This window comes from Euprymna scolopes, chromosome 27 (genome assembly GCF_053919585.1).
Source record: "Euprymna scolopes isolate OS-2025 chromosome 27, ASM5391958v1, whole genome shotgun sequence".
In the NCBI taxonomy this organism is placed as follows: domain Eukaryota; kingdom Metazoa; phylum Mollusca; class Cephalopoda; order Sepiida; family Sepiolidae; genus Euprymna; species Euprymna scolopes.
Genome location: NC_136508.1, coordinates 51,412,531 through 51,430,252, shown reverse-complemented (window position 1 = coordinate 51,430,252; position 17,722 = coordinate 51,412,531). Strand labels below are relative to the sequence as shown.

The 17,722-nt window shown below is 39.8% G+C and overlaps 1 protein-coding gene across 1 annotated transcript in view; it reads right to left on the bottom strand.

Annotated features, from left to right (window-relative positions):
- The window catches only part of LOC145248856 (DNA polymerase epsilon catalytic subunit A-like), a 191,724-nt gene extending 174,313 nt beyond the window's left edge, over positions 1–17,411 (bottom strand). Inside the window, exons 1-3 of the mRNA XM_080110580.1 lie at positions 17,317–17,411; positions 3,784–3,910; positions 1,564–1,644 (exon numbers count right to left, since the gene is read on the bottom strand). Coding sequence (XP_079966706.1) covers positions 1,564–1,644; positions 3,784–3,910; positions 17,317–17,372 — 264 coding nt within the window. The 5' untranslated portion in view covers positions 17,373–17,411. The remainder of the gene's footprint in view (positions 1–1,563; positions 1,645–3,783; positions 3,911–17,316) is intronic.
- Between the last annotated feature and the right edge of the window lie 311 nt (positions 17,412–17,722).

The window sequence follows — 17,722 nt, the reverse complement described above, 5'->3', positions numbered from 1 at the left end:
ACGAGATCACCTCTGGTCCATTGATAATGGTTGGGATAGAACGCACACTTCTGTTCAGGATCCTATTTGTTATTTGCCAAAACTGGTGGGAACCAAGCCACTGATCAGCTACTTTGGATTTAACAGACTGAGCATATAGCTCTCTTGCATTTTTTATTACTCTTTTACAGTGGTTGCTGGCGTTCCTGAAATCAGCTTTAGTCTCAGTGCATCTATTACGTTGGTAGCTATGGAAAAAGTGGTGGGCTCACAAACAATCTGAGTGAGGTCATAAGCAATGGCAAAATCATGACAGAGCCTCCCCTCATCGCCTGTCTTATTTGAGTGGGTCAGCCATTCCACGTTATGGACGTTGAAGTCACCACAGATGTGAATGTTAGCCGAGGGATGTGTAGACAGGATGTGGTCTATTTTCTCAGATATACTCATAAATATAGTAACTCCGCTGTTATGGGGCCGATAGAGGGCAAATATAAATGCAGTGGTGTAAGCAAGTGCAACCCGGAAGCACATATAAGGTAAATTAGGATCTTCTCTAGAGATATCTCTGCCACATGGGAAGCCATCTTAAATGTACGCATATATTCCATGCCCATGGCGATCTTGGGGATCAGATTTAGATGTTAAGTTAGAGTATCCTGTAATTGGTAATATTGAACTCATCTAGGGAAGTGGTCGGTCCTATTCCAGTTTATATCCAGTTTCGTCTCCTGTAATTGTTTCAACCTCTGGAAGGTTGGAACGTAGATCCCTGATGTTGGAGAAGGAGACATGGTAGTAGGGGTCTACGTTAAAGGATGAGGTTCTAGGTTTATTTGTGTTGTTTTTTTTCTGGAGATATTTCATGTTGAGGTTTTGGGATTTGTGGAACAGGTCGGCATACTTGGTTAGAGCAGGATAGAGAGGGAAAGTAAGAGAGAAAAGGACAGGAAAATTCTTTTCTTTTTTTTTTTTTTAGTAGCACATGATAAGGTTAAGCCGTAACAATTACCCACTAGTATGGCATCGAGAGGCCCCACCAGAGACTACTGCATGGTCCAGAATCCATTCACCAAATGGCAATACAGCAGCTCCAGTACTTTGCATCTGCTGATAGGACAGCCTCCTTTGTGGTTAATCCAAGGTTCGGGTTCCTGACTATCAGTCGGATAACGTCAGCCCAGACAAAAGGTTTACTTCCAGCACCCTTACTAGTGACATGGCCACAAGGATAGGCATAGAAACAGAAAATTTCCAACATCTCAGGTTACTGTTCACAAAGTACTACCGACCTTGAAAGCAGCTTTTTCTTCACCCTTTGTCAGAAAAATCACTCATTTGAATGAAGACTGAGGGACAAAAAAGGAAAAGCGAGAGTTACTGGAGCTACTGATAACACATCCACTGCATTATCTACTTTCCATAAAAAAAAAAAAGGGAATAGGTACGAGGGACTTATTAATATCTACTTAGTAAAGTCCGGTGTTCAATTATCAATTCAGAACGCTGTTTGAAGATAATCTCCCCTCCCATATTAATGACATGGTTCCAAAAGACAGGCAAATAAGCAAAAATCATCCAAACCTTAAACCTTCCGCCATCTTCTTCAACAAAGTAATAATCCACAGCGCTGACAAGACGTTTTTCATCATCCAAAACATCAGCCTAAAAAAAAAAAAAAAAAAAAAAAAAATTTTTTTTAATTATTCATTTACAATTAATAAAATGAAAGATTTTATTATACAAATGCATTTTCACTTAACTCCTCAGAGTCGGAACAGATCCTGCATACAAAAAGGACTCAATACCCTTTCGAATAGAGCTTTATAATAAAAATAATATTAGGTTTCATAAATCCACCTGTGCAGTGTGTGAAAATGTCTAAATTTTTTCAGTTTCAACTAGTGATCCCTCATCTGCCCCCATTTTTGGGGTTTTTTTTTTGTAATTTGATAAAATTTTGACAAAAACGAAATTTTATTTTTTTCCTCCGTACAATTTTATCTGTTTTTGATCGATGTGACCTTTGACCTTCTTCAAATGTATCTTGTTGCCATGTCTGGACACAAAAGTTAGACTAACCTTAGCTCTCGACGTAAGAGGGTTCGTTTGTTTCTGGCGTGCAGGGCAATAATTGATGCTAAGGAAGAAACACCACCATTACAGTGAGTAGGTCTTATGGGAAACGCAATCTCGTAGCTGCAAGGATTGGCAAGAGGTGAACTTGGCCATATGCAAATATGATAACATTTGCTGGCATAAAGGTGGGAGAGACCACTTGGGAGATGGTGCGTAGTGAACTTCGAGGCAGTATTGATATTGAGTGCGAAGATCAGTGGAGTTTTGAGGCAATTGTTTCTGTAATGAACTAAAAAACTTGTGAGAAGTGGGTTTTCCTTCTCCGTTTTTTTTTTTTTTTACTGAAGCCCAGACTTTGGTGTGTTGCCTTCTTACCGAGAACTGAGACTTTTTGTATCTAACATAACATGATTCCATTGACCTGTTCAGCACTCTATATGTTGAAACTAGATTGTTTTGAGAAACCTGTTTTAGAGCTGGGGAGTCTCTCTCTCCTCTCCCAGTCCCCTTCCTATTGTTTGTTCCTGATTTTACTTCGCCATGCTCTCATAGAAGTCTTAAGTAATTCGTAATTATATCCTTAGTATCACCCATACTAAGGATTGAACTCTCAACCTCCATTTTCATTCAAAACTGCATTTTTACTTAGTACTTTACCTGTTATGTTATGGGTTTTTGAGGAAAATTCTAGTATGAATTTTGGGAGCCTTAAAACTACTTAAAACGACCAATAAGTCTCCTGTGTGTCATGAGTAAGTTACTGGAATCCATATTAAAAAGTTATAGGTGCACAATCTTACTGCTTATTACTATAGACCATTAATATATATATATATATATATATATATATATATATATATATGCATAGATCATCATATAACGATTAGATCACTGTCTGACTGACGTAAAGAACATTTAAAATTAAAATGTTTAAATTCAACGTTATTTCACGCGATTAATGCTAGCCGAATGGATACGGTCTCTGCTAATCGAGCCAGATGGTTTGTGTTGCCGGGTTCGAATGGTTCGACTGGTGTTAATCGTGACACCCTGCACTGAAGATTCCCGAAAGGATGAAACACTAGTGTCTGTAGGTATTTAATTATTATAGTAAAAAATAATTTACATATATATAACAGTATTACCCAGCCTTGCCCAGGAGTTGCTTTGATCCTGTTTTTATGCTTATTTTGATATGTATCTTTGGTAATTCCTATATTTACTTTTTTTTTTTTTTTGTGATCCTAAAATTATTTTAGTAAATTTTGTTATATTGACACCTTACTGATCAATGTAACCCCCACTACAGAATGCCGGTCCTGGATATGACTCTAAACTATATCCGATGGTGAGGCCCCAGCTTGTGGGCTTTGGGGAGTGTGGAGCCACCCTTTAATTGCCATTGCTCTCAGGTCCACTCTGACTCAGAGTGGTAGTACCTGTTAGGGTCCCAACTATGGGTTAAATAGAAACCGATTAAAAAAAAACAAATATATTCTATTAAAAAATTGTTCTTCAAAATCACTGGATTCGGCATTAAATAACCTGAAAAGGGTTGATATGCCGTAAAACAAAAACAAACAAAAACACTACAGAATGCCAACATCAATATATTACATATGAATGAGTCCCCTGCGGAATTTCCACAGGTCCCACTAGTTAAGGTTAGTTTTCTTAAGCAAGTGCCAAAAACAGAAAAAAAAAAAAAAAAAATATTCAACTTACTGGGTGCATATTGATAAGCCAACCTGTTCGTTCTGGTAGATCTTTGTAGCGTTCGTATGAAAACCGAGAATCAATTTCGTCATTTTGCTGGCTTCTTTGAAGACGCTTCTCACTGCTATCTTCTCGTCTAAGAAAATAAAAATGAATAAATAATAAATAAAATGATAAATGTGTGTGTGTGTGTGTGTGCATGTGTCTGTAATAATAAATACTGTAGAAATGGAACCTTTCTCATCATCATCATCATCATGACGGGCTCCTTGCCCGGACCAATGTGACTCTTCCTCTCCAGAGTTTCCTGTCTTCCATCAGTTGCCTCAGACCTTCAGGTTCACACCATGTGCTATTTGTTGGATGTACGTGGATCTAGGTCGTCCTCTGCTTGCGCGTCCGTGAACCTTCCTCACTCGTTCCAATGCACTGAGTAACCATCTTGTAACGTTCCCTTTTTAATGTCTATACTGCGAAAACTCATCCACTTCTCCAAGTGACCTGCTTTTTTATTACATTCACCCTCGCGAGATCACATGAGACGCCATCTAGGTTTCTCCTTTTCCTGTTCAACACGCATGACAGGCAGACACATGGGCGCTTCACAGGTAGGTCATTTGTATTTTCGTTTCTATTTTCCCCACATCCCCCCCTGATCTCATGATCACAGAGATGGCAGGGAGGTGGCGCTCTCTTCCGTCGGGTGCTTCTTCAAAGGGGGACTGTGCAGGCCTCTTGTTCACTTGCACTTCCATCCGCAGTCTGAGGGTCGAAGAACACTGCCTCCCCTGGGGGGCTATTAATATCAAATTCACTGCTTCATGAGGAAGATGGTGCAAAACAGAACAATGGCCCACAGGCCTCAGACCCAAAGTCACTTCCGTCATCCAGTGGTGGTTGCAACTGTGTCGCTGGCCTCAGGTTCCTAACATGACGAGGCACACCTACAACCATGACTGACTGCTGACTCACCACATCAGTTACTAAGCCCCGTTTATATCTGTCAGTGCACCGGCTTCCCAGCAGCTTCACTCAGATAGGATTCCCTAGTGCGTACAACCCCGTCCTTCCTCGTTGACAACTTCAGAAACTGCCTGACCTGCTGGCTGCAGAAGGCTGAATCATTGTTCGTCAGTACTCTTCGGGCGCGCCTTTTTCAAAGAACACAGATGACAGCCGGCGAATAATGTAGGGGGAGTCCTGATGCCTGAGTGGTCTCCAGACTGTGAAGCGTCGTAGGTCTACAATCGATGAGGGTAAAGAAGTGATTGCCACCATAATATATGATATCCATTCCCACTCTCTGCCACGTGCTGCTCACTCCCAATTGCCTGTTTTCCACTGTATCGGAGCCAGGTCGATTGAGTGACATGCCTGGCAACTTTCCACTGTTCTTTTGACATCTGCCTTTCTTACTTCTGAGTCAAACATATTGGCAAAATATAGTGTCCACTTAACCCCTGGGTGTCCACATTGCCGATGAATCTCAATGATGCGATCCGCATTCATATTACACGTGACGGCTGCACACGGCCATTGCAGCGTCTCAGAGCCTCTCCGGATTTCAGCCAGCAGCCACCGTTGTGGTACTTGTGTCAGCGCATCTACTCTGTTGCTTGCAGACCTAGTCAATGTTAGGTCTACAGTCAGGTTGTACTCTTTGATCATATCGACCAGGGTGGCAAGCCGCCTTTGTATCAACATCTCACTCGCTGCGCATGTGGTTAGCCGTGCTCTTTGGTCAATGTATTGGTTATCCACTAATGAGTGCACGCAGAGTCCATGATAATATGGAGTACCCTGGCTTGCAACTGAAGTGCCAAAGTAACTTCCTTCAATGTGGCATCAAGTTCGGCCAGATTTATGTGCCTAGAATCATTCTCTGGGCGAAGCCAACAGGCGTCTTCGATAATGCCATCATCAACTGCAAGGGCTAGTGAACTAGCGTCCACCCAGACCGTGAACTCATTCTTGTTAACGCACAAGTTCCCTCGCACAAGGTTGTCACGAGTCACCCTGGCCACAGTTGGCAGCAGGATGTTCAGGAGCATGGCATCATGCACTTTATAATCCCAATAATATGGATGTGGCACGTTTTATGGCTGCCACTGCCACACTGAATCAACCACACACAGGGAAGTGGCCCACCAGCATTCCACAAACAGAAAAAACGCTCCAACGAGTGATGTTGGATGGGACTTCCAGAATGTCACCACCTCTCTTCCAGTAGAGTCCCTCCTTACTACCGCTCACGTGCAGGCCAAGTAATTTTGCTCCGTCTCACAGACGCTCCGGTTTCTTGCATGTCAATCTGAAGTTCTCAAAGTGCTCTTTGACCGATTGGGCGAACATATGGCTCTCATTTACAAAGATATCATCAAAACGATGTTGCATGGCACACAGCCTCATCCTGTTGCTGGATCATGTGCATAATTGTTGTCATAATGCCTGGTGCCATGTAGAGACCGAACCCTAGCCTAGTCAAACAATAGTAAGTTGCTTTAACTTCCACAGTTTGAAATGGCCACAGCGCTTTTTCAATGCGTATCTGCAGGTAGGCCTAACACAGGTCCAGAATTGCCACGTCTGACCTTTGTTGCCGCCACCCCCTTAATTTGAGCGCACAAAGATCTGCCCCTGACATGTATGGATCGACATGTTCATTAAGCTAACGGTAGCCCAGGATGGGTTAAACCTTCTGTTTGCTGGCCATCAGGGGAATCAGTCCTCAGTGGGGTCCAAGCTCATCCTTTGAGTATGGAAGCAGGCAGCCATTGTTGATCCGTCTGCAGTTCTTCTTCATACTGCCCCCTGAGCCTCATTGGAGGGGGGGGGTACTCTGATAGTCAGTTCCGTTGGGATATTGGTGGTTCATCGCCTGACCACTTTCAAGATGCTGTCCACGCATTGGTTTCCCTGTTGTACTCCGCATGAAAGTCAGGCTCGTCCAAAGTAATCGTGGCGCAAACGTGTTTCTCATGTCGGAAAAACTCTATTTTGCCGGCGCAGTCCAAAGTGATTCCACCCAGCTGTGTAATCAAATCCAACCCTAGAAGAAGGTCATACCCAAGCAGCTCCCCGTCCACCACCAGGGCTCGCATGGCTACTGCAGACCCATCGCCGATGCTTGTGCTAATGACGCTCACCCCGCAAGAGGCCAGTGACCCTCTACCCAGAGTTAGCACCGGAATTCTCTCCTTGTACCAAGTATCGCAGCATGCCTTGCGCAGCAGGGTCTGTGTGCATCCAGTGTCTACAAGGGCGAGCCATTCGCGTCTGTTAACGTGCACGCTCACTACAGGCAGCGCCTTGTTCAGTGACGATCTGGGAGAAGACTGGCGCTGTAGTTTCCTTCCCTTGTCCGTTTCCTGAACAGGCACGGGCCAAGTGTCCCCGGTTTTTACACTTGTAGCACTGAGGCCCGCTAAGCCTTTGAGTCAGTGAGCCTGACGAGAGACAATTATGGGCCAAATGGTTGGACCCACCACACTTGTAGCAGCTTGTAACTGCGTCGAGGTCCTGAGATTCACCCTGTGATGGCTGCACGGCTGCCGTGTGGTCTACAGTCTCTGGGGTCTTTTTTAGTATCACTCGTGCTCACGCTAATACTTCTAAGATATCCATCTCATCTACTTGGGACGAGGCTCGGAGCAGACCTTCCACACTAGCAAGCAATCCTGCAATAAATGCGTACACAAGGTCTTTGTCTTACATTCCTCTGAACAGGACTGCAAGCTTCTTCAGTTCTGCCAGATAAACATCAACCGTCTCCCCCGAATGTAACTTGCGTGCCATAAAATCCTTCCAAGCAGCAACCGGATCTAGTGCAAATGCTGTGTAGAGGACATTTTTGATGCAGGTGAAATCTGCCTTCTTTTCATCCATTAGTTGCTGGTATACAGCGTATGCGTCCCCAGCGAAGGGGATTCCAGACGCTTCACACCGCTGAGCTGGCATATCAATTCTGCCTTTTCCACCCATTCCTGGACTGACTGCTCAGCGCTGCTGCCATCAAACAGTGGAATCAGCTTGGGATCAAATCCTGACATCATGCCGAAAATAGCTTGTAGAAATGGAACCTTCCTCACTCGTTCCAATGCACTGAGTGATTTTTTTTATTATTGATATTTATCGAAGACATTCCGTTATAAAACCTATCTAAGAACACTGCCAGATATATAAAGTACATTTGTGTAAGATTTTATAAAAATCGACCTGGCCATTTTGGAGTTCATAGAGAACGAACTCACACACACAAAATTCTTTATATAAACATAGAAATTTGTCAGTCTCTAAGACCAATCTTTTTTTTTTTTTTTTTTTGAGTAGAGGCAATAAGTATTGTCTAAGGAACATTGAAGTATTCTTTAACCTTGGTAGGCAATTGTCTAGAGATGGTGTCTTTATCAAGCACTGATCCCCAATCACATCACTGGGTTAATATCAAAATCTGTTGCACTTCAGGTTATGTAGTTTGAATAATAACCTGGCCAGAGATAGGTTAGTTTGGTTGGTTGGTTGGTTGGTTGGTTGGTTGGTTAGTTTAATTGTTTTGTTTTACGGTATATTATCCCTTTATGTGGTTATTTAATGATGAATCGAGTAATTTTGGAAAAAGTTTTTATGCTTCAAGTCTTTTATATATCTCCAATTATTTATTCATGAAGTTTGGTTTGATTGTTTTGTAGAAGAAAATTGTTGTTTTTGTTTTTGACTATGCAGAACATGATTGAGTTTTACAAAGGAAAAGGAAAAAGAAACAATAACATCAATGTTTGATGTATTTTTCTTAGGAAGCTAGTGCCTTCAGACAGAAATAATTATTTCATTTCATGTAGGGGGGAGAGAGGGGGGCCATTTTCATAATATATTATGATTTTAAGTCAGTTACGTTGGTTTATATGCAGGATAATCACCTTGTCAGATCACTGAAGTTAAGCGATATTGTGCCTGGCCAATACCAGATGGGTGACGATTTGGGAATATTAGCGAGTATATATAATGCCTCATGAAGATGAACGCACAGTTCCAAGTCACTTTCAAGTAAAGTGTAGAACCTATTAGTTTCACTTTGATATTCCCATATTGGTCACAATTTCATCAGAAGTTATTTACTCCTGAATCTGCTTTCAATACCACTGCCACATTTCCCAACTTCATTATCAAAAGTTCAAAAGCTTCTCGTTTGTGGAACACAATACCATGGAACTGCTTCTCAGCTGGCTATAACATGGTCATTTTCAAGTCCAATGTGAACAAGTTCTTGTTGTGATATCTTAATTAATTTGTACCCAATTTCCACTATCATCTACCTGACATTTATTATCCTTGAGTAGCCTCTAGGCTTTGATAAACCGTGACTCTAAAGTATAAAAAAAAAACACACACAGAGCCTCAACACGGGTTCAAACTGTCATCTTTTCCAAAATTGAAAACAAGGCTAGAATTTGGGACCTCATCTGTCGACTTATAATAGAGATAAATCCTTTTTTGTTTTGTTTTTTTGTTAATTTTTTTTAGGGAGAAAATCTTTTTGTAAGTGATTACTTGTTGTTTGACCTTACCACTCCAATTAAAGGTTTGTGGTAAAAAAAAAAAAAAAAAATAGTTAACTGCTCTTAAATTTAGCATGACCCAGAAATGGAGGATCATTTTGCATTAAATTTATATACGAAATTGATCCCCTGACTCTAAATTCTAATATTTTTCTGTTGTTTTTCACACATAATCTCTTTATTTTATAGCAAGAGGAGGTTCAGCAGAGAAGGATATTAATGCACAAATTTTTCAGATAGCAACTATATTTTGGGGGTTGAAGTTGTTTGAACGCAATACAAAATTCCATTTCACTCTAAATAATTTACATGACTGAAATAGCAGTTAACCGATTCAGGTAGAAAAATACACACACACACAATATCATTTTAACATCTCCATGTATAATAAAATGAATGCAGAAATCCCCATCCGGACCAAAGTATCATAGGTTTGCAACAACAGATGCCACAAACAAATTCAATACATCTAGGTTACTAGCCACTATCTTATGTAGCTTACGAACACAATTTTTGTCACATTCAGTCACGATAATAAAATGCTACACTGCAGCTTACGAGCAACACCACCACATTATCTTTAGGGGAAGGAGTCCCTATTTTTCATTTTGCATTATGGCAACTGTATGAAAATGATAGAGCTGTGTGCGAAAAAGTTATAAAAATAACGTGTGTGCAGATCAATAAGGTTAGAGAGATGGACAGGGATCACGTTTGAGAGGATCGTGATTACGTTAGAGACATGGGTGACGTCACAGCCGTAAGAAGAAATCACACATGGCGGGAGAATGAGGAATGAAGCTCTTTTCTTAAAATTTGAAACAGTGAGTTGGATTTCTTTCCTATTCCTTGTCTTTGTTTCCTTTGCAACGGAGTCGACAATGTATTGGGTCGCTATGTATTGACATGAGTGTAACTCTGTACGACATTACATACCCACAGATTAGCATTCCTAGGAATTCATACTCCTGTGAATTCTTTTTAATCCCCTTAGTGGGGAGCTTGAATTAATTCCCTGATTGGGACTTGTAAGAATAAAGAACCAATTTGGCATATTCTTCTGTCATGAACTGTATTGAACTTTTCAACTTTATGACGATATATTTAATCGCTAATCTATTAAATCCTCAACCTGAGAGGCCACTAAACAGCTAATGAAGCACCCTAAATGCGATGTTTTTGCGGCACAAACTGAATCGAGGAATCCATTCAAGGTAAGTGTTCTAGCTTTGCGAACTTAAAGAATCTTTTACTGTCGTGTGATTAAAGTTCCATATAAGACTCGATGAAACATGTACCCGATCAAGTTACATGATTTTCAGAATATAAAATTTTCATTCCGTGACGGATACGTACAATTATGTAGATTTTTCTGTATTTTTGTTTTTATAATTCAGTTGAATTTTGGATAAGGACCAAATTGAGTTATTGATCAAGTCATCGCCCTTGGCAGTTTCTGCGTTGATAAACAATGATTGTGAGTAAACTCCTATTTCATACCATCTCTACCGTGTTTACTTGTCCCAGGACTGTACCCTAATCAACCAGGTCTCTGACAGCATAGATGCAGCATTCTCCCTAGATACTAGTGTCCAAGTACATATATTTGGTGACTTTAATGTCTGCCACAGTAATTGAATTGGTTTCTCTAATTACACGTATGAAGTGTTGACACATTATGTTGAACAAAGATGGCGATAGTAAATCAAATCAGTCACGATCTCAAGTGCTGAGTAATTTTTAGTAACAAAGATGGCGGCAAAGAATCAATGCAGTCACAATCTCAAGTGTTGAGTAATTTTTAATAACAAAGATGGCGGCGAAGAATCAATGCAGCCATGATTCAGTCGTTTGAAGACGGAGGTTGACGGCGAACTGATTTGAATCCAAAATTCAATATTTTTATAATAAGGTTGGAGGCTTCTCATTGGTTGATTGCCCTAACCGTAGTTATAAATAAGATTGTCGAAATCATTGGGGTTATATCCTCATTAACAACACGGACACAGCTTGTAGCATCATACATATCTTTTCTATACCTCATTCCCTGACACCAACAGTAACGTTCCTGATTTGTCTCCCAGATTGACAGGATCAGCAAGTCTTACTGCTAGACCTATTTCTAACCCCAGTTCCCAAAAATTGTGTAACAAATGCCCATTACCCACTCGAGAATGCTGATCACCACATCGTAGTAATGATAGACATCACCGTAAATTCTTGACTTCAAGTTGAAGAGCCATTGCTCATTACGACAAGGTACTACTAGAAGGCTGACTGAGAAGCCATCAGGGATCACATTAGAGATACCCCATGGGGAAATACCTTTTCTCTTTCTCCGGAATAGTGCACATGAGACCTCTGAATGGTTCAAACCAGCAAGTGAAGCACATGTTCCCACATGAAAGTTCCATAACAAACCTAACCCTTCCCAATGGTTTACTTCTACTTGTGCAGCTGCTATTGCTCAAAGGCAGCATGCATACCGACGATTTAATCGACATAAGTCCATTACAAACAGATAAAAGTGTATAGAAGCTAGAAATAATTATAAGAAAGAAATAGCCACAGCTAAAAGAGATTATACCGAAACCACCAGAAAACGAATCAAAGCACAGAAATTAGGAACCCATGATTTCTGGAAAATCTACAACAGTATAGTAAATAATAGGCAATCAACAATTCACCCACTATCTAATAATCATGAGGTTGTTTGCACAGCAACCGAGAAGGCTAATATACTTGCCAGTCGGTTTGCCTCAAACTCCACATTGTACCCAGCAAAACACTTCCTCCCTGACTTTCCTTTACAGACAGATGCTACACTGGATGATCTGAAAATTACCCCTTCTCAGGTGCATGCTATCATAAAAAACCTAGACACCTCAAAAGCATGTGGACCTGATCTCATCACGATTGTACTATTAAAAAAATGCTCTGCTGAGGTTGCTCCAGTCCTCTCCAAACTATACAACAAATGCCTTGAAGAACGTTGCTTTCCTGACTGCTGAAAAACTGCTTCTGTGGTACCAGTTTACAGGAATTTTGGCCAAAGAACTGACCCATTAAATTATCACCCCTTTAGACTCCATTACTTCTACTTGTGCAGCTGCCATTGCTCAAAAGCAGCATGCATACCGCAGATTTATCCAACATAAGTCCAGAACAAAAAGACGCTAGAAATAATTGTAAGAGCGAAATAGTCGCAGCTAAGAGAAGATATACCGAAACCATCAGAAAACGCATTGAGTCACAGAAATTAGGACCTTGTGATTTCTGGAAAATTTATAACAGTGTAGTAAATAATGGACAATTAATAATTCCGCCACTATCCAACAACCTTGAAGTCGTTTACATGGCAATCTAAAAGGCTAACCTGCTTGCTCAACGGTTTGTCTCTAACTACACTTTGAACCTAGCTAACCACTACTTCACAGATTTTCCTTTGCAGAAGCCACACTCAATACTCTGAAAATCAACCCTTCTCAAGTTCTTCATATCATAAAAAACCTAGACACCTTAAAAGCATGTGAATCTGATCTGATCCCTGCTATACTGTCAAAAAAAAAAATATATATATATATATATATATATATATATATATATATATATATATACACTCCTCTGAGATTGTCCAAGTTTTCTTCAAACTCTACAATAAATGCCTTACCAAATCTTTTTCATCTTGCTTTCCTGATTGCTGGAAAATTACTTCGGTGGTACCAGTTTACAAAACTTCTGACCCACTAAATTATCGCCTCATTAGCCTCCTCCCTCTTTTCAAAACTTTTTGAGTCCTTAATCAATCAAGCACTAGTCCATCACCTCACAGATACTAAATATCTTTTCAAGCCCGTTCTACTGCAGATATCCCAACTGTAATCTCTGATTACTTAATGGGACAGTTCAACAAGAACTTGTTTACATTGGTCTTGAAGATGATCATATTGGACTCCAGATGAGCACTTGTCATGAAAATAATGATAAAGCAGAGACAGGTTAGCAATGTCTCATCTGTGGGAAACACATTGTAGAAAGGAGCATCCCCTACTAGATTACAAAGTCAGTTTTGAACTCCATCATGGCAGAATATGTAGCTTGGAGCAGCTCTTGGCCAAATGTGGCAACAGTGCTCCATCCTAGGACGTAGTTGGCTCTTATACAGGTAGAGGATTGTATCAACAGTGAGATATCTACTTGATCAGTAGAATGATCCAACCATTTTTCCAGCAACCTTGGCAACAGATTTGATGCATGTGCTCCATTTCAGATCAGGAGTGAAGGTCAAACCAAGAAGTTTGTCAAAACATAGAGCTTTTCCAAGAGGGCCAGACTGATTGAAATAGATAAGCTTGCTTTTAGATGCATTAAAATTGACCAGCCACTTTTTTCCCCATTGCATCACATGCTCAAGATCAGACAAGAGAGAATCAGAGAAATCTTGGTCATTTCCGGTCCTGGAGTGTTGCCATAGATGGTCGTGTTGATTGCATAAATATCTACGAATGATCTAAGAATGTGATTTGGGAGATCATTGATGTAAATCAGAAAGAGAGTTGGGCTCAGGATGGATATCTGAGGGATTCCCGTGTTAATACTGTGAGTTTCTGATCATCAATCAATACTCTATTAGAGAGAAATGATTTAATAATTGAGAAGAAATTTCCAGCTATACCATGGTTGGAGATCTTGAGAAGTAGGCCTTTATGTCATACCCTATCAAAAGCCTTTGATATGTCAAGAGCAACTGCCCTAGAAATAAAGTCCTCCATCAAGAGATTCACTAATCCTGTGAGATATTACAGTTAGCACCTCAGTTGTAGATCTAACAGAACGGAAATCATATAGCAGGTCACCGAGTAAGTTGTTTTTGTTGAGGTGGTTGCCCACTTCTCTATTAAATACAGGTTCCAACAACTTACTCATAACACATAGGAGACTGATTGGTCTGTACGGAGAGGGAATGACCGATCACCTGAATTTTTAAATATGGGGCAGACTAATGAAGTTTTCCAGGGTGTTGGGAAGCATTTCTCCTTAAGACATTTAAACAGCTTTGTAAGTATGGGAGCTAGTTCTGATCAAAGCTTTTTGAGCACTATAATTGGAATGCCGTCATTGGCATCAAGATCTTTTAGTAGCTTGGCAACATCACGCACAGATATTTGTATGCCGCATAGCATGCTTTCAGACACAGGGGGAAGTGCATAAGGGTTGGCGGCCCCAATCACATAAAGTAGAATTTGCTGCAAAGTTCTTGGCAAAAAGTTTGGCTTTGTCTGATACTAACAAGATTACCTCAGGTGAATTGCTGATAGTTGGGATACAGCACACACTTCTGCTGTTTATTCACCAAAACTTATGAAACCCAAGCCGCTGCTCAGCTAATTTGGACTTGACGGACTGAGCATACAACTCTCTCACGTTCTTTATTATTCCTTTACAGTGGTTGCTGGCAGTCTCAGTACATTTATTTCGTTGAAAGCAATGGAAAAAAGGTTTCTGTGTGCAATGGTAGTGGCACATTCTGGCTGGCTGTTAGGTTTTTGCTGGAATATTTTGGAGGGTCTAAAGGGGTCTATATCTACAATTAACCATTCTATTAGGTTTGATATCATTTAATATAAAGGACATACTCATTTTAAACATGGTGTGCAAATTTATATGATATAAATGTATCGAAGCTATCCCAGTCAGCCATAGAGTATTGATATACTGTACGATGGGGAGGTACATCTGAGGACTTATTACATTTTGTTTTTATCCTAACTGAGACAACCAAGTGGTTGGAGGATCCCAGTGGAAACAGAAAGAAGGATGAACAGAGCTCTGAGCAAGTTGTAAGAAAAAGATCTAGGAGACTTGCATACTGACTGTAAGTGTCGGGCGCATGGGTGGTTTCGTGAATAATCTGAGTTAGGTCGTAAGCAGTGAAGAAATCATGACAGAATATTCTCTCATCATCTATTGAATGGGCTAGCCATTCAGCATTGGAGTCTCTACAGATTTGAATGTTAGCCGAGAGATGAGCAGACAGATGTGACCAATTTTTTCAGAGGTTCTCTTAAAGATAGTAACTCTGCTGTTGTGGAGGCAATAAAGGGCAAATATGAACACGGTGCTGTTGTGAGCAAGTGCTACTCAGAAGCACATGTAGGGCAATTTAGGGTCTTCTCTGGAGATGTCCCTACCACATGGGAAGCCATCTCTAATGTAGGCATATATTCCATGCCCATGGCAAACTTGGGGATCAGATTTTGATGTAAAGTTAGAGTTTACTTTAATCGTAGACTCATCTCAGCTGGTTCAACGCTAGTTTCGCACAGGAACAATAGGCCTGGTTTGGATTTCAAGCTCTGGAAGGTTGGACTGTAGACCTCTGATGTTGGAGAAGGCGACATGATAGTGGGGAGTTAACATTGGAAGTTGGAGTTCTGGGTTTAATCTTGTATTGCTTCTGGAGACTTTTCATGAAGGAATATGGGGATTTATCATAGCGGCCAGTAAGGTTGGTTGGAGCAGGGTAGAGAGGAAAAGTAAGAGAAACGAAGAATGATTTATTGTAGACCATGATAAGGTAAAGTTGTAATATTAGCCACTAATATAGCATCAAAGAAGCCTCACCGGAAGTTACTGCATGCTCCAAAATCCATTCACCAAATGGCAATACAGCAGCCCCAGTAGTTTACACCTGCTGATAGGACGGCCTCTTTAGAGGCTAATCCAAAGTTCGGATCCCCGCCTGCGTGCGTGCGATAAACAAGTCTACTTACCTGTGAAGTAGACTTGTTTATCACGCATAAAAACATGGCCGCCAGAGAATTACAGTGCATAATACAGGTCTTTATATTTCGATAACTACTAGTCTCTGCAAAATTTAAATGTGATTTTCGTATTCAGCATAGTCGAACACCTGGAAAAGTCATTTAAAAAAAAATTGTGGAGGTGGGACTAATAAAAAAAAAAAAAAATACAGGTAAATTTTTACCCAGTTTCCACCTTAACATTTTCCTTTAAAAAGACGAGGCAGGCCTAAACAAGAATCACCCCCCCCCCCCCGGTCGGCTTTCGGAATAAAAAAACACAATATCCCCATGTTAAGAACGGCTTTCAGAATAAACACCCCCAACCTCCTCATGTTAAGAACGGTTTTCGGGGGGGGGGGCAATTTTTTCAGTGAATTATTAATGATTGGACACTAATATATAGGGCGGGTGATTATTCTCGTTCAGGTCCGCCAAAGACAACTTTTACAGATTTTCGGGCATGCTGAAAATGAACATAGCATTTAAATTTTTCGGATATTAAGCAATGTCATTTCTTCATATCCAAATCTACTTATTTGCGAAAAATCTTAATGTGATATTCGTTTTCAGCATACCTGAAAACCTTCGAAGTCGTCTTTTTTAAAAGAAAATGCTAAGGTGGAAACCAGGTAAAAATTTACCGCACCTTTTTATATAAAAAAATCATTTACGATTTTCAGCGATTTTAATAGGAAATCGTAAGCACTATGAGACTGATTTTGATCTTGATAGTTCGGATTGAGTTGTATTTATTAAACATGGCAGATCAAAACATTATTTCTCGCTTCGTCATAAATGTGATTTTCTTAGTTAAAAACAAATTACTTGGTCAATTTACGTGAGTTTTTGGAATATGATATCTTTGTTCCGTGACGAGTACGTACGTGATAAAGTTGCTTGTGTTTTTTTTATTTTATTGTTTTTTGTTTGTTTGTTTTTGTCAGGTTTTTCTGTAGCTTTGTTTCGAAAATAAATAAGCACTCATTAAAATCGTACTTATACAGTTTAAGTTCGGAAGATCTTTATTTTCTTTTAATGTTTTTGTTTCAAGTTTCATTAGGGTAGTTTAAGTAAACATTATGTCGAAAATATGTAGATAAACAAATTAAATCTAGACGGATAGGATTCGTATTAAATTTACGTTTATCAAAAATCAGTTTGATAATTTTATTAACACTTACCCAGCATTTTCTCCATCGTATTCTGCTTTGTGTTTACCAGAATTTTGTAAGACCATTTTACAAAAACAAGGTCTATTAGATTTGGCGCCAAATTTAATCACATGGCATTAGATCTATACAAAAAATAGGAATTTCGTAAAACTGAAACGAAACGAAACGAAACCATATTGTTTAAAAAGTTCTACTTCTAATAAAAATATTTTTTGTTTACTTTTTTAAATTGTGTTAAATGTAAAGGTTGAGAAAATACTCTTAATTCTTTTTATTTAGTTTCATCATTTTAAATTTACTTTGATATAACTGAATACAAATGTAAAATTCGTAAAACCGAAATGCCATACCAAACGAAACTATATAAATCGATACGCAATACGTTTAGAAACTCACAACTTTTATTTATTTAGCT